The following is a 25,244-nucleotide window of genomic DNA, read 5'->3' as shown; positions in this document are numbered from 1 at the left end:
GGTAAAATGCCCAAGTGGAGAAGTTTATGTAGCCCATTTCTGAGAGCCAAGTGGGTGAGGGCCTGAATCTCATTATCTCCACCCCCTTAGGAGGACTCCACGGAGTGTACTTAGGAGAAGCTGTCCTTGAAGAACATGGCATATTTCATGGGCCTGATTTCTTTTCAGACCTTGGACTTGACTTCTCAGGAAGTGGAGCGAGACTACATTGGGAAACTGTGCTGTTGCTTAAAAGAAAGCAGGGTGAACGCTCCAGACCCCATCATCTCCGTCAGACAGTGATAACATCTGCATCCTTTAAAACATCAAAACAATCTGTCTTAAATATTTAAACACTTGGAAAGTGTCCTTATGGATTAGGCTCAAAATGCTGATTTTCTCAAAAATACCTCAATCAACGGTAAAGCTCTATACAACTTTCTCAAGCGCTCTCTGAGCCCCAGACAGGCCCCATGCTGAAAATGAGCCCGGCTGATGTTCCAGGAGGCTGGACCCTTGCCTTCTGGGCTCAGAGCCTCTGCTGAGGTTCCATCCTTTCCCATTAACTTTCCATCTTTCATATTTCAGCAGAAATCCACCAAGTACACAGAGCACAACTCTCCTAGCCATGAACAAATCTTCCAAGCATTTCCAACCACAGGAAGAGAAATGGTCACTGGTCTTGACTAGATGCTGATTTGAAAGTTTAGATAAACAATGTTGTCTGTCTTGAAATGGAACAAGTGTGATGAGGGATATTCCTAAAGAAAGGATGCAATCCTAAATGATTCATCTTATTTTTACCCCAATGGCAACCAAATTTATTAATTGTACTGCTAGTTCTGAATGAAGTTGGTGAACTCAAATAGTGAGACACTGACATGCAAGGGCCTGTCCAAGGGGCAGAGATAACAGAGTCATGCCCTTAATGCCCAGCACAAGGTCTGAGGCAGCCTGGGCTCTCAATGCCTGTTTACTCGTAGATGAATGAGCAGATAAGTGAGTGGACACACTGCCTATCCCTTCAGCTGCTGTCACTGTGGATCCAAATTCCATGGCGTAGGTCTTGCAGGTAGAACTGACTCACTGATGATCAACTATTGTCTGAGCCAATTTAGAGTTTAAGCCAAAGGCTCTCGTGAATCTTTGGTTCACATTCAAGGTGGATTCCAGTCTACTGTACAGAGAAAGACACTGTCTTGCTTCTCACCTGTACATGATCTTTGTATAGAGATGCATATAGTTCTTGTCCTCTTCGTCTGTAGTTCTCAATACATGACACAAAGTCCTGGAGAAGAGAGAAAACAAGTCACAGCTAGTAACATTCGTGGTTTTAGATAAGAACTTCCTGCTCTGGCCGAGTGCCAGAGGAAGTAGAGGTCACAGGACTCGTTGGTCAAATGATTCACAACCTCATGAATACAGGAATCACCTATGCTGTTACATACACGTTCAGATTCACATACATGTTTATGGGTTACTTTTACTTCTAACTACATTGAACCAGGTTATAGCAGATAAATCTTCCTCTCAAGAATAACTAGAAAAGCTAGAACATAATACTTAAATCAAAAGGGAATTCTAAAAAACGTTCAAGTAACATATTTATGGAATAGGGCACCCAACAATAGTAGAATACACAAGCCCCCATAAAATATATTCTGAGACAAACTACATGCCAGACGATAAAATAAACTCCAACAAATGTATAAAAAATTGAAATATGCAAAATATATTTTCTGATCATAACAGAATCAATCTGAAGTCAGTAACAGGAAATCTCCAAACACTTGGAAACTAAACAGTATACTTTTAAATAATCCATGGATCAAAAAGTAAGTCTCAAGGGAAATTTTACAAAATGTATTGTATTAAATAAAATTGAAAGTAAAACATATCAAAATTTGTGTTGCATAACTAAAACAATGCTGAGAGGGAAATATATGTCACCAAATGCATACATTAGAAAAGAGTTAAGTTTTAGAAAATCTGAACAGATCAATAACAAATAGGGAGGCTAAATAGTAATCAAATATTTCCCCTCCACACACCAAAATGCCCAGGACTAAATGGCTTCACCAGAGATTTCTATCAAACATTCAAAGAAGAATTAATACCAAACCTTCTTATATTTCAAAAAAAAAAAAAAAAACAGAAGAGGGAATACTTTTCACCTCATCATAAGAGGCCAGCATCACTCATACCAAAGCCAAGCAGAAATACCACAAAAAAAAGAACACTAAAGACCAATATCTATGATAAATACAGATACAAAAGTCCTCTATAAAATACTGGCAAACAATTCAATAGCACATTACACGAATCGGATACCATGATGAAATGGAATGTATTCTTGGGATGCAAGGATGGTTTAATGTATGCAAATTGATTAAAAAGATAGCAAGAGAATATTACAAACATCTAGATACACATAAATGTGACAACTGAGATTAAATAGACAAATTCTTTACAAAAGCACAAGCTACCAAATCTCAACCAATATAAAATAGATCCTTGAAATAGCATATAACAGTTAAGGAAATTGAATTCATAATTTAAATACTCTCCCCAAGTAAATTTCCAGGTCCAGATGACTTCACTTGAGGATTTTACAAAATATTTAAGCAATAATTAACATACATTTTACAAAATGTCTTCCAGAAAATAGAAAAGATGGGTACATTTCCCAATTTGTTTTACGAAGCTAGCAGTACCCTTAACTTTATATCACAACCAGACAAAAATACTACAGGAAAATAAACCTAACTTTCACAAATAGAGATGCAAAAATTTTTAACAAAATATTAGGAAATACAACTTGGCAATACATAAAAATAATCACATACAATGACAGAATGGAGTTTATTTCAGGAATGCAGCTGGTACATACCCAAAAAGTAATCATTGTAATCTACCATATTAGTAGGTTAAAATAGAAAATGACATGATCATATCTGCTGCTGCTGCTGCTAAGTCACTTCAGTCGTGTCTGACTCTGTGCGACCCTATAGATGGAAGCCCACCAGGCTTCCCCGTCCCTGGGATTCTCCAGGCAAGAACACTGGAGCGGGTTGCCATTTCCTTCTCCAATGCATGAAAGTGAAAAGTGAAAGGGAAGTCTCTCAGTCGTGTCCGACTCTTAGCAACTCCATGGACTGCAGCCATCCAGGCTCCTCCGTCCATGGGATTTTCCAGGCAAGGGTACTGGAGTGGGGTGCCATTGCCTTCTCCATGATAATATCAATTGATGCTTAATAGTATTTGAAAAAAATTCAACACTCATTCACTATAAAACTCTCAGAAAGCTAGGAATAGAGGAGAATCTGATAAAATAGTCTATAAAAGCTCACAACTAACATTAGATTTAACACAAAACAACAAATCCTTTCTAAGACTGAAAACAAAGATGAATGCTTTTATTATTCTCATTCAACAAATTGCTAAAGTTTTCAGGTTTTATACCAAAAACACAATTCAGAAAAGGAAAAATTAATGAATTTGATCTCATCAACATTAAAACTCTTGCTCCACAAAACTCATATAAAATGATGTAATAATTAGCTACAATCTGGAAGAAAATATTTGCAAGTCACATATCCATCAAAAGACTAATATCTGGAATATATGAAGAAGTTTAAAACTTCAAGTGCAAAAGAAGTCTACTAGAATAAGTGCAAAAGATATGAATAGACATAAAGAGGATATGAACGTGGCAACGAAGCACATGAGGGCCATGTTCTACATCAATATCCACTAAGAAAATGAAAATAAAAGCCACAGTGAGATATCACTACACTTCTATCCGAATGGTTAAATTTAAAAGATGACAACGATAAATGCTGGTGAGGATACAGAGAAACTTTATCGCCCATGGGTTGCTGGTGGGAATGTGTGGTACAGTCGCTCTGGAAAACCAGTCAAACACCATAGGATCCGGAAGTTGTAACCTCTGGGGATTTATCCCATGAAAGAAAAACTTATACTCACACAACAATCTGTACATGAATGTTTATAACAGCTTTATTCATAACAGACAAAAACTGGAAACAACCCAGGTGAATAATTAAAGAAATTGTGAAACATCTATAATGTGGAACACTGCTCAACAATAAAAAAGAATGAACTGTTGATACATACAACAACCTGGATGAATCCACACAGAACTATGCTGAGGGAGAAAACAACCCCAAAGGGCAACAAGGGGGCTTCTTATAGTGATGGAGATATTCCTTGCTGTGATGCTATATTACAGTTTTGCAAGATGACACCATTGGGGGAAACTGGGTAAAAGTTATATGAGATCTCTCTGTATCATTTCTTACAATTGCGTGTGAATCTACAATTTTTAAAATAGAAAGTTGAATTTTTAAAAAAGTCATTGAGGGCTCTATCTTCACCATTTGAAAAAAAAAATAACTCAGAGAACACATATAATTATTTTAAATCAATAAGATAAAAAAAGAGACATTCAATGGAAAATTTTTAAAAAGAAAAAATTGAACAGGTACTTCATTAAAAAAGATGTCAATGACCAATACAAATATAACAAAGAGGTCAATTTCATTTGTCATCTGGAGGATATAAACTAAAACCACAATAAGAATCTCTAAATTCAAATAGCTAATAATGTCTTTCTGATTATCACATGGAGCCACTGGAACTCTCTTACGCTGCTGAATTGGTACAACCATTCTGGAGCATAGTTTGGTAGTGTCTTAAAAGATGAGTACATACAATGAACCAACAATTTCATTTCTAGGTATATACTCAACAGAAATTCATGCCTGTGTATTCCAGAAGACATGTGAGAGTGTTCATAGCAGCAGTGTTTGAAGTAGTCCCCAAGTGGGAATAGTGCAAACTTCCATCAGGAATAGGCTAGATAGATAAATTATGATATAGTCATATATTATATCCTCTGTGGTCATGGTTCTTAAAATGTGGTCCATGAATCCCTGGTGGCTCTTTAATACCCTTTCAGGGGATCTGTGAAGTCAAAACTATTTTCAAAATACTAGAACACCTTTGCCTTTTCTCACTGTGTTGATATGTGCATTGATGGTCCAAAAGCCATGAAGAGTAAAACAATTTTCATAGTGCAAACCAAGACACTGGCACCAACTGTACAGGAATCATTGTACATAGTCCTCATCAGTAGGAACTCATAGGAAAAAAAATCTTCACTTAAGAATGTCATTGATGGAGCACTTTTTATGCCTGGTTTTTCCTAAAGCTGATATGGCATCCCAGGCAAAGGGCCTTCTTTCTGAAGAATGCAGGGATGCTCTTAATCATAAAAAAAAAAAAAAAAAAAAAAAAAGAATGTCATTGATGAAAAAGTGCAGGATTAATTTCATGAAATCTCAGTCTTTGAATACACTTTTAATAGTCTATGTGATAAAATGGGAAATCTACATAAAACACTTCTGAATACCAAAGACTATAGTGGTCATTTCAAGGGAAAGCATCTGTATAATTGTTAGAGTTGTGAGCTGAACTAGCTACTTTTGTAATAGGACATCATTTTTATTTGAAAGAATGTTGTTGTTGTTGTTGTTTAGCTGCTAAGTCAAGTCCAGCTCTTTTGCAACTCCAAGGACTGTAGCCCACCAATCTCCTCTGTCCACGGAATTTCTCAGGCAAGAGTACTGAAGTGGGTTGCCATTTCCTTCTCCATGGGATCTTCCCAACCCAGGGATCAAACCCATGTCTCCTGCATTGGCAGGTGGATTCTTTACTGCTGAGCCACCTGGGAAGCCCTTGAAAGAATGATTGACAGACAAAACTAAAGTTATGAAGACCTGGGCGTTTGGCAGATATTTTCTTGAAAATGAACAAAATGAACCTGTCGTATAAAATTAAACCACTGACAGGATTCGTTGCCCATAATAAATTCTGGGCTTTCAAATCTCAAATGTTAGAGTATCGGAAAACTTGTAACTGCCTTTGTGAGCGTGACAGTTTCTCAGTAGATAAATATTTTTCAGATTGGTGGTGTATGAATATGATTTTTCCACATTACACAATGAAACATATCAACATTTGGGAGATCTTTCAACTCAGGGAACCAATATTTTCACTGTTTGTTATACGCATGTTCCAAATCATGTATGGGTTAAAATATCCATTCAAACTGCAAGATAATAAATGCATTTTACTGTAACAGAGTACAAAAATCTCACTGATAAAAGTTTCAAATAACTTCCAAGAAACTACTACTTGTTGAATTTTTGGTGTAGTATCAAAGAATAATATCTATAATTTTCTGAAAAGTTTATTAAAATACTCCTTTCTTGGAACTTCCCTGGTGGTTCAGTGTTATGACTCTGCACTTTCAATTCAGGGGGTGTGGGTTGAAACCCTGGTTAGGGAACTAAGATCCCACAAAGCCACACAGCATGGCCCCCCAAAAAAATACTCCTTTATTTTCTAACTTCATATCTGTGAAAGATCAGATTTTATTCATTTATTTCATCCAAAAAAAGAAAAAAAGAATTACAACTAATTGAATAAAAGGCAGATATGAAAATCCATCTGCCTTATACTAAGCCAGAAAGATATTAAATAATCTGCAAAAATATAAGCCAAAACTACGCTTTTCATAATTTTCAAAAAATATATAATTAAAAAAATGTTATTTATGCTTACATATAAATTACATAGTTTTATTACTGCTATTTTAAAGGAATTAATAAGTGTCATTTTAAAAATTGTTTTCATTTCTTACACACTAAATATCAATAGATGCAATCTATATGATACAACAGTTCTTTGAAATCTCAATAATTTTTAAGAGGGTAAACAGATCTTGAGACAAAAAAGTTTGAGAGCAGTATGAAAATGTTGTTTGGTCACTATAAAATGAACTACTGCTTCATGAAATGACATGGATAAATCACAAACATAGTTTGGAGTGAAAAAAAAAACAGAAAGAAGAGTGTACACGTTATTTCATATACATAAAAGTAAAATGTAGAAAGCTGATGTATGTTAGCTGCCAGGAAATGGTCTACTTTGAGGGTAGAAGGTGCTAGTGAGTAGAATGGGGCATGAAGTTGGGGTGCTTCTAGAGAAGCATTAATGTTGTATTCTTTACCCTGGGTAGTGGTCACATGTTCACTCCATGAAAATGCTTAAATCTGTATATTTGTGACTTGAACACTTTTTTCTATGTGTCTCATAGTTCAATAAAATAGAAAAGTGTTTATCAACAAAGACTCAAAACTATGAAAACAATATAATTTTAAAACCCCAGTTAATGTTTTGGAGTAGTGGGAATAGGGTGATTTCTTTCTTTCTCTCTTTGTTTACAAAATTTTCCTTAATATTGCTGTTACATGTTTATGCACATTTATAAGTAACAATCATTATGAGCACTGCAAATGACATAAAATGCTGACAAATTTGACTAATTTTACATTTAAGGCAAAAGCCCAGTCTTTTTCCTAATATGATACTTTGGAGACGTGCAGCAGGAGAAGAGAACTCTTGGGGGAACTTGGACACAGAGCAGCTTTTGCGAAAGAGGAATGTGCTCTCACTGAAGAAGTAGAGGAAAAGCTGGCTCTGCTTCCCTTGAGCGCTGAGCAGGTGAAGGCTTGGAATAGTGGATTAGGAGGATGGGAGAGGGACCTGACCAAGGGCACCTGAATGGTGTATATAGGAGTGTCGGTAGCCCAGATATTTGTTATCCTTTGGTCTGCTCTCTCAGCATTCCATCCAATAACTAATATGCCCATAGCACTTGACAAAGGAGTTTCCATACGCATTACCACATTTAATATTTAGCCACCTGACAAATCTATATTATGATGAGTCCCATTTTACAGAAGAGGAGGCTGAGGACAGGGGACCCCAACAATGCAGGAGCTGGCAGCACCAGAAGATGACTCAGGCCACAAGACTCTCCTGCATGGCTTCCCCCTTGCGTGTCACCACAGCACTAAACAAATTACTGCTTTGCTAGTGACTTCTAAGAACTTTCTTGCCCTGGAAAGTTGTCACGCTCAGGATGTGGAGACAGGAGGAGGACGATCTGGGTTGGTTCAAGGGCAGAAGCTCATCTGCCTGGGCAGCAGTGGATATGACACATCGAAGGGGGACATATTTAGAGCAGAGCTCTGCATTGCTTATTGGAGCAAAATAGCCTTTGCTTAGCAACTGCCTGTGTATTAAAGAGTTTGAGAACCTTTGAAGTAGAACCAAGGGCCTCAGAGGGCTGTTTGGAGATTTGAAAGGCAAAGTAGGTCTGGTTTAAAGAGCCTGTGCCTTGCTGTCCCAGTGCCTCCTTAGGGAAGGGTTTGGCTACAGGATACAGATCAGACCTTGGAATGGAAACCAAGGCACAGCCTGTCTGGAAGGGCACCTGTAAGTGAGCCGACCTCAGCTTGGTGGTACTCACCTTTGCCAGGAGCACCCCTGGGGCTGGCCAGCTGCTGGTGACCCTCCTGTTCAAGCTCTCCCATAGGAAGGCCCTGCTGTCACTGATGACAGTCATTATGTTGTTTGTTTAAAGCATCATTAGTCCTGTAATCACAGCTGTATAGCCTAGCCGGAAAGGAGAGAAGCCAGTATCTAAACGCAACCCCTCAGATCCTGCTCAGAAACTTAGCACCACGACTAGAGTTGCAAGCCTGGCCTCTCCAGCCAAGTATGGCATGGTCTGGACTGAACTCAGTGGTGAGAAATGCCAGCGTATCTACCTGTGTTGACATATATGCTTGTCATTTTCATCCTCTGACTCACCATTTTCAGTGCTAGTTACTTACTTCAAGGAAATCATAAAATAAATGCACAGATAGTCACTAAACAACAGTTTCCACCATCCTGTTTATAGCAGCACAAACTAAAACAATTCAAATATCAACACGAGGAGGGGATGGTTCATCCTTCCCGTCAGGTATCATGCGGTCACCACGGACTACACTCACACAGGCCACCACGAGCGCGTACAGCACCTCGTGTCCCCTTTGAGCAGACGCTGTCCTGGAACTGCACGGGTAAGCTGAAGAGTGGGACCAAGGCTGGATTTCAGCTTGCTTTTGCCACTCTGGCCACGTGCCTTTGTGCACAACCTATACAACCATTCATTGCAGCCCTGGTGTCAAGAAAGTTCTGATGATATGGAACCAGGTTTTTGATATATCGAGATTTTTAAAAATGAAGTTAGAAAATAATGTGCCAACAACAATTAAATGTGTATGAATTTGCGTGGAAAAGGAAACTGAAAGAAAACACAGGGTGCTGATCATTCGTGCTCTTTGCTAAATATTTCGAGTTCTTTCCTCCTGCAGATACATGGCATAACTGCTTTTCCTGCCACCTTTGAGCCAGGTGAGGCCAGGGAGGAGGGTGAAACTTTAGGGGCTCGGGCTCAATTTGCTAAGCTCTTTTTCAACGGTCACAGCGGTGCTCCAAGTTCTAAATGATTGCTCCCTGAGCGGGTGTCACTGGGTGAGGTTAAGGCACAGGAGACTCATGACCAACTCATGGTGTGCCACATGTGAGAAGTAAACCTTTGCTGTTTTAAGGCAGGCAGTTTTGGCAGTGTTTGTTACTGTAATCAAACTTTTCCTGAATAATACACACACGAAATATATAGGAAGGGTCATCGTAGAATTGCATTGAAACATATTCGTGATCAGTCAAAAAAGATCAGAGAGCTAAATGAAAGCAAGTGTGAGATCAATTAAATGTTACGAGCAAAAAGCTCAAACAATGTGAGCAACAAAATAAATAACAAGCTTGGTGGATTATAACCCAAATTGTAAAATAAATATGGATGAGTCTCTACAGATATAAATAAAAGGTTGAATAAATTAATTAGGGGGGAAAGAGACAAACTTTTCAAACAGAAGAATTTAGAATAATGTGTATAGATATTTCCCTTGTCAGGAGGCAGAGCTTAATTGCCTTAAGAATGGGCTGGTCTTAATGACTTGCTGCCAAAGAAAGGGAAAATAGTAACTTTACAGTGGAGAAATCTGGCAGACCCCATCGTGACCAGTGATGATACTGTGTGGGTGTAAGGCACCCCTGGGCTGATACAGTATGATGAGAAGGACATGTCTCCTCTGTGGTCTTCCTTCCAAAAATTCATAACCTCAGGATAATTACGAGAACAATGTTTAACAGACCCACATTGAAGTACATTCTACAAAATATCTGACCAGTACTGCTCCAAACTGTCAAGGTCATAAAAATAATTAAAGTCTGAGGAATTGTCAGCGTCCAGAGGAAACCAAGAAGGCATGACAACTAAATGCAGTGTGGTGCCTTGCACTGATTCTCGGATTAGTGGGAAAACTGCTGCTGCTGCTGCTAAGTCACTTCAGTCGTGTCCGACTCTGTGCCACCCCATAGACGGCAGCCCACCAGGCTCCCCCGTCCCTCGGATTCTCCAGGCAAGAACACTGGAATGGGTTGCCATTTCCTTCTCCAATGCATCAAAGTGAAAAGTGAAAGTGAAGTCGCTCAGTCGTGTCCCACTCTTCACGACCCCATGGACTGCAGCCTACCAGGCTCCTCCGTCTATGGGATTTTCCAGGCAAGAGGGCTGGAGTGGGGTGCCATTGCCTTCTCCGAGTGGGAAAACTAGTGAAAGCAAAATATGACTACAGATTCATTACTCGTAATGTACCAATGTCAACTTTGATTAATGTGCTATGATAATGTATAACAGGAACAACAGGGGAAATTGGGTAAAGGATATAGGGAGGTGTTGAATATAAATATGAAAAGTACATGGAAAGTATTCCAAAATAAAAAATGTATTAAAAATACAATGGAATTCTCACAACCCTGCCACCTAAGTCCCATGATGAAACTGAGATGGAATAGATGAGTCTGTTTTCTCAGTTGGACATGGTTCCACATATTTATTGGATGTAAACAATTCATTGTAATGAGTATAATTTTCGTGCTTGAAGACAAATAATTTTTGGTACGTCTTGTTCCCCCAGACTGCACAAGCCAATCACTTCGCCAGACACTTTAAAAGAGAAATAGTAATTCATTCCCCAAATGGCGGGAAAGTTGCTGATGGATGTGCAAAAGGGTGGCACAGAATACACCAAGCCACAAATGCTATTATTCTCTATCAATAATCGAAGGGACTTTGAGCAGTATCGTTGCCAACTTGATTTTCATTTTATTAAGAGGCTTTAAAACTTAACTCCATATAAAATGATTCCACCGCAGGCAGTTGTCTTTATAATTGTTTAAGATTTCTAAATATGCACTAATGATCCATAAAAGAAAAGCAATAACCACACTGTTTTAGTGTCAAATCCAGATTCCTTTTTCTGGCCAGAGAAACAAGTGACAGGCTCAAGTTAAACTCAGGTCATCTCCCTCCCATTCATCCTGCCAAGCGTGAACTGTGGGTTTGCAAGAGGCTTCCTCCACCATAGGGCCCACGTTCTCATTGGCCACGTTGGTTACTCATTGGTCACCTCTCCTCCACTGGTACATGCTGAGGGGTTGGATTAACAGTGCCAGTAGCTGGGTGGCAGTGAGCAACCAAGGAAACTATGTCTGTGTAAGTCCTTTGTTCTTATGGTATAGCCAGTAATTATCAGGAATACTCTTCTTGTTCCTAGTACACCCCCCGAGGGCCCCACAGCAGAGTGGTAAACCCTGCAGAGGCCGTTGCTCCACATCACAGTGACCGGGTTCTTCACCTGAATCCCCACTGGAATAAACTTTCCAAGGACATTGTCCGTCTCTGTCCCCAGCGGCCTGGCAGATGGAGACAACAATAGGTAAAAGTTTGAGAGACTGAAATGAAGCTCATGGGATTTGTCACTTCTCTGAGACAAATTCTCTGCAGCTGGTCGCTTCCCGCCTGGAGTGAAACACTCCTCATGGTCAGGATTAATGAGACCCAGGAGGGCCAGATGACAAGACATCCAGATCTGCAAAGAACAAGAGTCAGGAGCGGGGCAGTTCTGGCACTCACTCCCACCGCCACATTTAAACCCGTCTGAAATTCTGTATTTTCCTGGTTGTGAAACGTTCAATAAACAGATTGCCTGTGTAACTTTTCTGTTATCCCTTCTCTACATAAAGGCTGATATATCATCTGCCTTCAAAAATAAGTTCTTGGTGGAAACCTGCTTTTAGTTAGATGACAGAAGCAGTTAATGAGAAAACAATGGACTGCTTTCCCTGTTTGTGGGCAAGTCCCGTATAACACCTAAATGTGCATCTGCCGAGCATTAGCAGTTGGTTATGAAAGAGGCAAATAGGAACCAAGGGACAGAATGGCCTGGGTCTGCAGCAAGCTGTGGTCAAGGTGTCTGTGGAGGAAGGTTATTGGGATGACTCAGGCCAGGAAATGCTTTTTCCTCCAAATGCCCAGATAATTGCACTTTTCTCTACTCTGGAGACAAAGCCCCTGGATTCTTAATAAATGTCGAGCCATACCAGAGTAATAATCATATTTCCAGCAATAATGACAAACAACTGGTGCTCAGAGTGGGTGAAGAGGGACCAGATCACCACAGCGCAATTCATCTCTTGTTAAATTCACTCACATATTAATTTCTGAGATGAATGGAGGTTTCTAATTTGTCTTTTTTGAACTGTGATGTTTTTATTAAATTCAATCATCATGAGTACGTGGAGACTGACTACTTGAAAAAAAAAAAAAAAACTCCCGTGTAGCAAAAGATAAAAGCTTTGGAATTGCAGGCACTGGGTCTTTTCAAGGAAGCCACCTTCCCTTTTCTTTGTCTCTTCCTTGGGCATCAGAGCCTCTGTAAGACTCAGACAGATGGGAAGCGTCAGTATGCTGACCTTTCCTGAACTCTGCCAGGTCTTCACAAGTTTCTGTCATCTTCATCCTCAGAGGTGAGGCTCATGGAAACCCAAACCTTCTTGGGCAGGAGCAGAAGCTTAGGAATTGTGAGTGACTTAGGGTTTGAGTGAGAGATGAATGTGAGAATCTACCCTGGGAGACTGCCACCCACGGAAACACTTCCCCCTGGACACATAGTGAAATACAGGTTGCTGTTATCGACTGAATTATGTTCCCCCCCACATCCATGTGTTGATGCCCTGACTCCTAGTACCTCAGAGTGGGACTATACTTTCGAGATAGAGCATTTAAAAAGGTAATTGAACCAAAGGCTTTTAGAGTAGCACTTTTCCAATCTGGACAGTGTCCTCCTAAAAAAGGAGGAGTTCCCAGGGATGCTGTCAAGGAGAAGAAGGCCATTTACAAGTCAAGGAGCAAGGCCTGGGGAGAAACCAAACCTGCAGACAGACGCCTTGATCTTGGATTTCTAGCCTCCAGAACTGTGATAAAATTAATGTCTGTTGGTGAAGCCCCTAGTCCACGCTACATTGCTAAGGCAACCCTGGCAAACTAATACAGCTTCCTTGACTCCAAATAATGCCTATCACTGAGACAGCCTGGATGCTGGAACTGGCAATGCAGATAGAAGTAACAGGTCAGCTGGAGCTTATGGACAAGGCTCCCTCTTTAGGCTGTAAGGAGAGAGACAAGGCCACTTTGACCAGTAGCAGCCGATCACAGGCCACATCTAGAGCAGAACCCTTAGCCTGAGCTCTCGAGACAGGACTGAATACAATCTAGGCCCACACCAGGGTCTTCCGGATGACAACCCTGACAGTACACATCCCTGTGCGCCAGGATGTCGCACATACCGCTCACCTTGGCTCTCTTGGGGACCACACTGGGACTTGCCAGTAGGTGTCTACTGCTGGCCGCACATGACTCACAGGTAACATAATCAACACCAGCCCTTCCCTCTCCCTTAGGCTGGTCCTGCATAGTTGCAGCCTTTGTGAGTGAAAAATAGATAACTGTGGCCACACAGGTTATGGCCAGGTTGGAAAGGGCTTTCAGGAGGGACAGCGATTTTAAAGTACAGGAGAAGCAATTGGTCCAATGGAAGGGGTAGGCTCTTCCAAGCAGATGGGATGACATTTGCCCAAGTGTAGAGATGGGAGAAGACAGGGCGCATTATGATAAAATATGGAAGTGTGCAAGACTGTCACAGGAAGGAAACTCAGAAAAACAGTGAGGATCAGGCTTCTTGCACTGTGGGCATGGGTCTGAGGCCTCCTCTGGACAGTATAGGAACAAATGATGGCTTTTAATCAGGAACATGACATGATGAGACCTGATCTTTAAGAGCTCACAATGAGGGTGCCATGACGGTGTGATGGGGCACAGTAGGCTTCTGGGAGGGACCACCAGCTTTGTTTTCCCTATGTCCCTGTTCTCTGCTCCTTGGCAGAAGCATAATTGATGGGTGAGGAATATATATATAAACTATCTTGCCTCCCACTCCACAATGACAGCCAGAAAGCTCAGGCATGCTGTAGATGTTTGACTGTAAGCCGTTATGGACTACATATTTATGATCTTAATTCCCTAGGAATTGACTTTCTTCTTTGAGTTTTATTTTTCCTGATCTCATTTCCTCATTTTATTGCATGCATCACATTAGATACCATAAATCCTCTGGGGATTGAGTCAGAATATAAATAAACACATACACGGGATCAACATAAACAGGATACGATACTCCAGTAATAATATAAAGGCAACAGCTGACCCACGACAGTTCCTTTGCATCTGGAGGGGCCCCTCTGTCACCACTGAGCTTCCTTCACAACCTTCTTCCTCCTTTTCATCCTCCTCCTCCTCCTCCAAGTCTCAGCTCAACTTCAGCTTGTTAACACTGTAATTATTTCACCCACCTAGAAGGTCAGGGACATACTTTTTACTGTCAGTATCCTCTGGCCTTAAGCCAGGCCTGGGATACGGTAGAAGATCCATGAATGTGCATGGAAGGTTGAAGGAGGGAAGGTCCAGATCACAGCTGACTGTTCAGTAGATGAGAGAGAGATGGTGGTGGAGATGCATATGCGGATGGAGTCACAGACAGACGGCTTTTGTGATGCCTAGAAAACTGACATGGCCCTTGACAACTGGCCCCTCGCACTCTCTTCCTGGACCACTCCACATTCAGTCTCTCTGATCCACCTGCACTGACCTGCCTCTGTTCTCAAACACATGAACTCATGCCCACCATCAAGCCTGGGCACTAGCCGAGTCCTTTTCGGGAGTTTTCATTCCCCAGGTGTTCAACAGCTACCCTTCCCTCTCAGCTTTATTATCACTTACAACCTATGGCATTCACAAGTCTGCCCCTAGCCCGCACACCAGATCCCAGACAAAGAAGTCTGTGAGTCAGGAACCATTTGCAAGAATGCATCTGATGCTCAAGCTCAGCTACTCCTCCTATCACTCCTAATTAAACCAGTAGATACTCTAGCATCCAAGAACCCCTGAGGGACCTCCCAGGCCTGGACTCCACGCCCTCTGGCTGTCTCCACTCCCTTCTCCACGTCCAGGCCCATCTCCTTCCATGACAGGCCTGGAGCCAAGCTTGCACCAACCCCCATCGACAACAGGGATGAGAAGAAAATTTCAGAACTTCCCGTTCTGAGACTTTGAAAGACTTTTTTAATTAACCAAAATGGTTTCTCATAATAGATGGGTCCCAGGGCGAGAAGGCGGCTGTAACTCGGCGGCAGGCGCCTCGCGGCCGAGCTGGGACTGAGGGGCTGGCGGCCGTGATGGCGGCAGAGCCTCGGAGGGCCCCAGACTGCTTCTCCACCCACGGCCATCTGCCGCTTTTATCATTTATATAGTTTGGGACGTTTCTGTCTTATGAACGCTGAAGCATTCCACACCAATGAATACGTTTAAGTTTTACATATTCAAATGTAGAGGAATAAATAATCAAAAGATGTGCTTTTCCCAGCCAAAATCATAATTTTTAAAAGTTGAAAGCCTTTCCTGTAATGATGTTACCCCACCCCAACCCCAACATAAGTTTCTGGAATGCCGGCATACCTCACATTAGGAAATCTAATCTGTAAAAACTGAACCTCAAAATAGATTCTTAGGTATAATTATCCTCCAAAGTAAAGGACTGAATTTAGTTTTCAAAAGAATTCAACCTAGGATTTTTCAAGTTGCCAAATTCCTAAGCAAATTTTGGATCTATTAATTTATAAAATATTGACCTATCTACATTTTTTTCAGAAATGCATCTACTGTAATCCTTCTTAGATATAATCTAGCTAGGGAGATAAATACCTGGACTTCAAGGATTTGTTAAACGTAAGGTCCTGTGTTATTCATCTCTATATTCCTAGTGAGGATTAGTATATCTTCAATAAACCCACATGCTGTTGAACTACATATGATAGAGTGTTGACTGCATTTGATGTGCTCCACTTCTGTGGAGCACGGTGATGGGGCCATTCCTTACTGCCAGTTACAGTGACCAGCGGGAGGCAGGACCATGAGCCAGCCGTGGGACCAAGTAAGTTATTGTCAGTACTAAATATTCTTTTATTCTGTGGCCTTTGCATTCTTAGTAAGTCATGATATAGCAGACCACATTAAGTTTTAAGAGTAAACAGTCGATAATGCTGATAGAGAAATTCTATGTGCTAGTTGAGGAAAGTACTTGCTACATGTTAGGAGAAGGTCACCATCATGCAATTTTAGCAGAAGGATCCCCTAGTCAGGTCAGGGTCTCTGCTAGCCTAACCACTGTCCTTTGCATGAACTGGAAAAAGAAACCCTCTCTGGAAAGATGGTGCCCTTCTCCCAGGCCAACATAGACTACACCACAGCTCACGGCTTATCAGCAGAGCCTGGGGATCAGTCCCAATAGTGCCCATCCCTATGTGGATCCCTGGCCCTGTGCCAGTGAGTTTCTCAGCATGGTGTCACTGTGGTCTGGCTGGCCTCAATCCACTGCCAGTCACTGCACAATGATGTCTGTTCCACCTCCAGGCCCCAGGACACCAGCCTCTCTCTGCTTGGACTACAGGGATATCAGCACCCACAGTGATGACTAGCTACCAGCTCATCGGGCTCTACTCGTGGCCAAGCTCTGACACTGATCCTCTCAAGAGGACAAGAGGCAGTCTCTCTTAGGCCTCTGTATTTCTCTCTGCATTCATCTGAAATCTTGTACCTACATAACTGAGGAGCCTGGATCTATCACCACCTAAATCCATCCCTGGAAAAAATTATCCAGGAAGTAATGTAAGAGGTTCAGTATCCTAAGAGTCTTCTCCTCCTCCCTGAATGGATGACATCAGCTAGATGCTAAGACGGCCCAGGGTCTTCATGGGAGAAGATGGCGATCGTGGTATGATGGGTGCTGAGAGCTCACATTAAACTGTAAGCTTTAGGAAAGCACAGGAATTCTAGGCTTCCATCAGGATCATTTGAAGAAGGGAAGCCCTGGGGCTTTGGGCAAGGTGGCTTCTGTCTTGGGAGCCGCTTTTCCAGCAAATGTCTAGAGACTGTGATGTTTCAGGAAAGCTCCTAATCCAACAAGGTTACCGTATTCAGCACAACCACAGGCCCATTTCATCAGAAACCAAGGGGCTGCCCTGAGACAGCATAAAAATGTGAATCTGCAACCAAGAAGTCCAGACCACACGTCTGATCTGGGCAACTCCCCTTTTTCCTGTGCGCGTAGGGACACGTGCTCTGAGCAAGTCATTGATTATTCTCCAAATGGAAAAAGTACATTGAAAGAGTTGACCTAAAATGCCTTTAAAGGGCAAGCTCAGCCAGAGAATTTAAGTAACAGAAAGTTTTCAGAAAAAAAAATCAGTTGCGATATTGTTAAACACAAAGGGCACACACACACACACTAAATAAAATGATCGAATATGCACAAAAGCATGAAACGCAGTAGCAAATATATCAACTAAACGCTCTGCACACAGCACTGTAATCTCGCAATGACTCAAACATTGAACAAATGGCAACTTTAATATATACCATTAATAGCAAAGTGTCTGCTTTACTGATGAAAAAAAAAAACCTAAAAACTATGTTGCTCTAAGCAGTTTTGAAATGAATATCTGATTCAAAACTTCCCCTGTGCATATAATCACATGCTAATTTACATTTTAATTACTTCCTAAGAAATCAAAAGCATTTGTTGACAGTAGAACATAATGTCAGCTTCACGGTGCACTGTTGGCGGATGCTTAATGAACTTAATTAGATAATTAGTGATGTTAATTATCCTTCTATTATGAAGATAAAGCTGTCTCGCAAATGATGCACTTGGTAAAGAAACATCATTAAAGGTATCAGTGTTTGCTTTGTTCATTTACTTCTATTTTTCAAACTCCTGTAACAAGGACTTGTGATAGCCTAGTGATATTTACGGAGAAGGCAATGGCACCCCACTCCAGCAGCCTCTCTTAAAACATGAGAAGAAAAGCCACTGCTTCCATCAGCCCCACTCTGTGCCTCCCCCTCATTCTGGATCCTACGTATTGGTGACGGGACTGCTGTTTCAAACCCCCTGTTGTTGGGACCTGTGGCCAGTTGTGGTATGGAGTTTCTGTTTCACAACATATCCTTCCTGTGGGCTCTAACATCTATTGTTTTAAAAATGGGTCATGTGGGGACTTCCCTGGCGGTCCAATGGTTAAGACTCTGAGCGCCCAATGCATGGGGCAATCCCTGGCTGGGGAAGTAGATCCCACTTGCCGCAACTAAGAGTTTGCATACTGCAACTAAGAACCTGCATATGCAACAAAGATCAAAAGTCCCCCAGGCCATGGCTAGGACCTGGTGCAGTGAGATAAAACAGTATTTTTAAAAATAAAATAAAAATTAAAAAAAAGAATGGGATGTATATACACGTGTGAGCATGAATGCCTGTGCATGTGTGTGTCAAAAAGAGAAATTGAGAGAGGAGGTGTCTTGGTGAGTGCCCAGACCACTAGAAGAAAACCCAAAGGGCTAATCCTCAAACACACACACACATGTTGCCCTGGCCTGGGGCATCTCCGTGAGCCTGACCTGCTGTGTCCCCAGCTCCATCACCAGGATGCTTTCCTGCCCCGGGCAACCCCATTTTGCATGTGCTGTGGGAATATCTGCATGCCTGACTGAGGGCTATGATACACCATACACGGACTTTACTTTCAGATGCAGCGAAATAAGACACTTCAGAGATTTAAGCAATAAGGTACTGGATTTCACCATTTTTCTCTTTCTTGTCCCTGAATACTACCACAGCCAGAGCTTAATAGGGGTCCTTTCTGCAAGAATTCTAGTCCAGACACACCAAGAGCCCTAAGACCAGGCTGGGGAGGGTGGCATTATCTCGGGAAAAGCATCAAGAGAAAGTGTCACTGGCAGCCTTACCCACCACAGTTAAGAAAACCAAGATTCCATTTAATAGAAGGTCTCAGGACAACGTTCACATCAGTAGGAGCAACACACACGTTTCAAAGTCTTTTTACAAAGATACGTGCTGTGTGCTTAAACCCGCAGTCAGGTCAGACTCTTTGCGACCCCACAGACTGTAGCCCACCAAGCTCCTTTGTTCATGGAATTTTCCAGGTAAGAATGCTGGAGTGGGTTGCTGTTTCTTACTCTGGGGGATCTTCCCAACCCAGGGATTTGACCCACTTTCATTCATTTCTGAGTGGTTTTATTCCTCTAACAGAGTCCCACTTAATTATTGGCTCACAAGGTTTCTCCCCCTGCCGAGCACTGCAGGGTTTACGAGCAATTGTGGTTGCTCATGAAGTCTGTGTCTTCAGGTCTCCTCTTCTCCATGGTTTCAGGCGCTCGTTCCTCCAGCCCATTCCTCCACTGATGTGCTGACACAGGCTATCTTTCTGCCCTCCTGTCCCCCCAGGAGAATGTATTATCAAGACCTCGCCAATCTCTGGGTTCTCTCACTCCTTAAGTTTCAGAAGTCCTCATGTGTCTTCATTTTCCCTCAAGTTTAAGCTGTGCCGTGCTAAGTCACTTCAGTTGTGTCTGACTCTTTGTGATGCTACAGACCATAGCCCACCAGGCTCCTCTGTCCATGAGATTCTCCAGGCAAGAATACTGGAGTGGGTTGCCATTTCCTTCTATGGGGAATCTTCCCAACCCAGGGATAGAACCCACATCTCTTACATCTCCTGCATTGGCAGACAGATTCTTTATGACTATACCACCTGGGAAGCCAAATTTAGGCTACCTGCTTCCAAATATCTCTCTTTAAAGGCACATTCATCTCCTGGAAAAGTCCTTTTCCTCCTGCCCATGAACATCTTGTTGAATTTATGACAAGTTTAAGTAAAAATAGTCCCCATGATAACCTTCTGAATTTCAGATTTTGAAACTCTCCTATACCCTCTTAATGAAATTCCCTGGTGGTTCAGAGGATAAAGCATCTGCCTGCCATGCGGGAGACCAGGGTTCAATCCCTAGGTTGGGAAGATCCGCTGGAGAAGGAAATGGCAACCCACTCCAGTATTCTTGCCTGGAGAATCCCATGGATAGGTGAGCCTGGCCGGCTACAGTCCACGGGATTGCAAAGAGTCCGACACAACTGAGCGACTTCACTTTACTTCACTTCACACCCTCTTAAAAGGCTTCCTAGGTGTTACAGTGGTAAAGAACCCACCTGCCAATGCAGGAGACACAGGAGACATGGGTTTGATTCCTGGGTCAGGAAGACTCGCTGGAATAGGAAATGGCAATCCACTCTAGTATTCTTGCCTGGAAGATCCCATGGACAGAGGAGTCTGGGGAGCTATGGTCCATGAGGTCGCAAAGAATGGACAGGACTGAACGACTTAGCATGGACACGTGCACACTTCCTCTTAAAAGATTTTTGTCTACAATTTGTGGAGCCTTATATGAAGGTCATAGGTGCAAGGCCTCGTACTAACACAGATGCGGAGCCCCACACCAAGGTCATCTCAGGAACTGACTGAATCCCCACAGCAACCGCTGCCATGAGCTCCCCGATCTAAACCACCCAGCTCCCTGACCCCATATTAGGTAAAAACCCTTCCAGTCACCTAAAAACATCCTTCCAGCAGGAATTTTCTTTGTCTTGAGGCCATAAAAACAGGCTAGCTCTCCCCTGAGCCGGCCTGCTGTTCTAACGGTCAGCTTTCCCTGTTAGGAGATCTACCTTCTGTGCTTGCAGTACCCTCTTTATTTCTGCTTTTTGTTCTTAATAAACTCACTCTTTCTGAAATACTCTGGCCCGCAGACTATGGCATTATTCATTTACAGTAGAACGTCTCTGGGAATTCTAACTTCTGATTTCACCATTGCTTTTTGACTTCCTTGGTTGGTCCCCTGGACTCTACCACTTAACTTCTCTGTCATTTCGAAGCCCATTCTTTGCTATTATCAAAAAGTTCTTCCCAGCACTGGGGCGCTCCTGACTTATGATACATTTCCCCAGGTGAGTGAAATCTGAGGCTTCAACCTCAAGGGCTGTTCACCCCTGGACACGAAGGAGCCAAAACACTAAACCGGAAAACGTTGTGTCCCATCAGACCTCGCCCTCCTTCCTGAAACAGGGGAGCAGGGTTCTCAGAGGCTCGCGGTGCCTTCAGCATCAGCAAGACTGAAATCTCTCAGCAGCAGGAGATGAACGCAAACATGCCAGAAAGCAAGACCGAGAGCACCTTGATCACTCCCAGAGGGACCACTCAAGCTTTCCATTCTTCACTCTTCCTTCTTTTTCTGCAGTTTTAATTTGGGCATCATGATTTATTTAAAGAGAAAATAAGTACATTTACACATGAAATGATATGATGTCTGGGAGGTTGCTTCAAAATTATTCTGGGCAGAAGGAGAAAGTAAGTAGGGATAGTGAAGAGACAAGATGGACCAGGAATTGAAAGCTGTGGAAGTTAAGGGGTGAATAGATACATGTGGATTCATTTTTTGTTTTCTCTACTCATATATCCGATTGAAAATTTCCACAGTGATTTTTAAAAAGGAAAATGGGTAACATTCGCAGAGTGGATGGTCACAAATGTCATTTTCCTTGCTAGGGACCTGAGTCAAGACTGCTTTTAGTCGAGCTATCGCCCCACTGCTGGCCTCAGCCAGCATCTCCTCCTCCACCAGGAGCAGGGCTGCTCCATGGCCGGGGATAGGATGTAGTGGACCTGGGCACACATTCAGGGAAGTAGCTAGCGGCAGGACCATGGTCATCCTACCCACACAAGTGACCAGTCTCAGAGACCATCAAGGCCCCAGGCAAGGGCACTGCTCATTTTGCAGGAAACTGGTGCGTCTAAGTGGGCAGGGGCTCACCCACAGGGCAGCCTTTAGAAGACCTCATGGGACCTTGGAGCAAATGCTTAGTGCTTTCGTGTCCTTGCCAGGGCAGACCTAAAATTCTTGCAAAAAACTTGTCTTTGGTGTTTTAGCTGCTGCAGTGTGCCCTTCTCTGGCTTTCAGGGAGTTCTCATTCTTTTCTGTTAATGCTAATAGGGCCCGAGCTTCCCTCCATGGGTCATGTCAACATTTTAATATAAGACTTTGAAAACAGCAGCTGAAAACTTGCTCAGCTATCACCAAAACCAGGGAAATGTGGCAGACACAAGCCCGGCTCTTCTCCACCCTTTTGCTCCACTATAAACCTTCTAAGTTTGCTCAGCTGAGGTGTACGTGGCCCCTGCATGGGACATCTGTCCACACGGGTACAGTTAATCACCGGAGGACAGTGGGGTGAAATCCAGCTCATGCTTTGCTGAACAAGACACAGGTCAGGGGCCTGCGTCCACCCAGAGGGGCTCCCACCTCCTTATGGGATAGAATTGGCCCCCAACATCCACCAATCTGCCTCCACGCCCATCCCCCTCCTCACATCCACTCGTCCTCACAACCCCTTCCCACCTGCCTTCCAGCTCCCATGTTCCATGTGCCCACTTTCTCTTTGCTGATGCTTAAAAAAAACACACACACAAAACCCAGAAGATGGCATACTCTATGTTTTGGAATAATTTGGGATCCACGGAAAAGCAGTCAAGATAGTACACAGCATGCCCGTCAGCCCGTCACCTCGTTCCCCATAACAAGGAGTGTCTGCCAAGACTGGGAGACCAACATGGCTGTTGGGGTTTTCCCAACCTATTTTTAAACAAGAAAGTCTGAAGCTGAGCAGGTGACCAAAGTCACCTGCTGTGGAGAGGGACGGCTGGCCAGGGTGTGCCCTCTGCATCTCCCCAAGCTGAGAGAGGCATAACAAAGTGACTTCCTGGGCACCCTCAGTTGGCCTTTGGTGACATCAAGGGAGCCCAGGGTCCCAAACTCTGTCCAATACACTCACGCCCACAGCCTTCACCCTGGTAGAGACCATGACTTCACATTCTGATCCCAGAAGGGACTGTGATGGAGGTCAGGGGGAGAAAAAGAAGAAATACCATCTATCATATCAGTCTTGCCTCAAAGTTCAGCTCACCTGCCAAGAAGCAAGCATTTTCTACTGAAAATGAAGCTAGGTAAAAGGCATCAGGAATCGGACATTGTGTGTCTCCCTCCAAGAAACAATTTATCAGTGCTATAGGGCTGTCAGCTGCTGACATGATAAGGAATAACACCAAATGAATAATGTTTCCTCCAAACCCAACTCCTTTAATTACAAGCCTCTTCTTTCCAGAAGAGAGACAGAAGACGCAGAAACGCCAATTTCATGCACTTGTGCCTGAATAATGTCTCCATGCTGCTTTTTCCAGATGGCGACCTTCTCACTGGAGGGACTAATGATGTGGGCATATTTAGGGAAAAACCAATAACGGAGTCTTTAACCTTCAACAACAAAACGCGTGTTGTACAAAATGTTCCTTGGGATACATTAGAAAATATCAATTACATTGCTCACTGAGGTGTAATCAGCTGTAATAATCAAAATTAATTTTTAAAAATAATTAAACAGACCCCAGGGCAAATAGTTGTGTTCTTATCCTATGGCATCACAGCGTACGTATGTACCTGAGAAGTTGCGCCTTCTGTTACCAACAAAGGCATCTAGTGTGGAGAGGGATGGATGTGGGCTCTACAGGCTGGCGAGTTTCTTCCCACAGAAAGGAGGGAGAGCCCAGGGCAGCTCCCCACACATTCTTTAAGAACCTTCCATGTACTGCCAGCCACAGTACCCATCCCAGACTGAGTTACTGGCAGGAGATGCTGCTCAGCAAAGATGCAGTTACTCTTTTTCAATTAAAGCATGGTCCACTTTGTTTCAAAAATGATTTCTCTTTCAAAATTCCACAAGACAGAGTAAGCTATAGGAAAGATAGGCTGGAGGTAAAATGGGGCTCAACCAAGAAGAAGTGCATGCAAATGCATGTGTGCTTTTACATGTGTTTGCAAAAATTTATCCCACTGGGCACGTGCGGTTACCCAAGTTGGGCCATGCTTACCTCTCTGGCTTCCAAGTGCCAAAATGAAAGAGGAAAACACAACCGTGTCAGAAGTTTTCCTTTGTATAAGTTGCTGCGGAAAAGCACAGTCCTTCCTGGTACTAACGGCTGAGGGACATGTACCCTGAGGCTGTCTGGCCCCCACTGCAGTCCAGCCACACTGGCCTTTGCTCTCCTAGGACCTCCAACACACTCCTGCCTCGGTGCCTTTGTCCGGTGGTCCTCCCTGCCTGACCATTCTTTCCCAGAGTCGCAAGGCTCCTATCTTTCCTTATTTCTGGGCTTTCACACCTCTGTACCAGAGAAGACTTCTGGCCACCTCCATCTAAGTGGCCCAGCACCTCTCTCTTCACCCTATCTCACTTAATGCTCCATTTTTCCTTATTGCAATCAGCACCCTGACATTACAAACTTATTTATCTTTTTATTGTCTATCTTCACCTACTAGAATGCAGTCTCCTTGGAAGCAGAAAATATGCTGGTTTTTCCTTCTGTAATCTCAGTACTTAGAGCAGAGTACTGAATAAGCACTCAATAAAAATTTGTGGAGTGAACGAATGGATGGATGAGACCTCAACGCTGTAGAAGACACCTTCAGCAGTTTGCCTTCACCAAAGACAAAGCCAACTTCAAATCTTCTTTCTTTCAGATCTCTCCATGTGAGCCAAGAACAAACTGCTATTATATAAGTCATCTGTAAACCGACATGGCCCCAAACACTGCTGTCTACTCAAGCTTCTTTCAGATGGGCTGTTTCTCAACAGACCTCCCCAGGACTCGGAGGTGCTCAGCTGCGCTAGTGGCAGTGAGCGGGCAAGAGGCAGTATCGGCGCTGCAGGGCTTCCCATAGAACACGTGCACGCCCAGTGTCCCAGTCGTCGCTTCCCCAGCTGCCCAGCCAGACTAACCTGTCCTCCTGGGGACAGTGGCCAATCAGCTTGCTGAAGGAGTTAGAAGCCTCAGAGAAGCCCAGGGAAGGGTGGCTGGACCCTTCCTGC

General features: G+C 43.0%; 1 protein-coding gene across 1 annotated transcript in view; it reads right to left on the bottom strand.

The window, feature by feature from the left end:
• Window positions 1-25,244, bottom strand: part of WDFY4 (WDFY family member 4) — a 248,721-nt gene that overhangs the window by 92,406 nt on the left and 131,071 nt on the right. The window contains exon 40 of the mRNA XM_055538375.1: window positions 1,190-1,267. Coding sequence (XP_055394350.1) covers window positions 1,190-1,267 — 78 coding nt within the window. The remainder of the gene's footprint in view (window positions 1-1,189; window positions 1,268-25,244) is intronic.

The sequence above is a fragment of the Bubalus kerabau genome, chromosome 1, assembly GCF_029407905.1.
Source record: "Bubalus kerabau isolate K-KA32 ecotype Philippines breed swamp buffalo chromosome 1, PCC_UOA_SB_1v2, whole genome shotgun sequence".
Classification (NCBI taxonomy): domain Eukaryota; kingdom Metazoa; phylum Chordata; class Mammalia; order Artiodactyla; family Bovidae; genus Bubalus; species Bubalus kerabau.
This window is presented reverse-complemented; position numbering and strand designations above follow the sequence as displayed.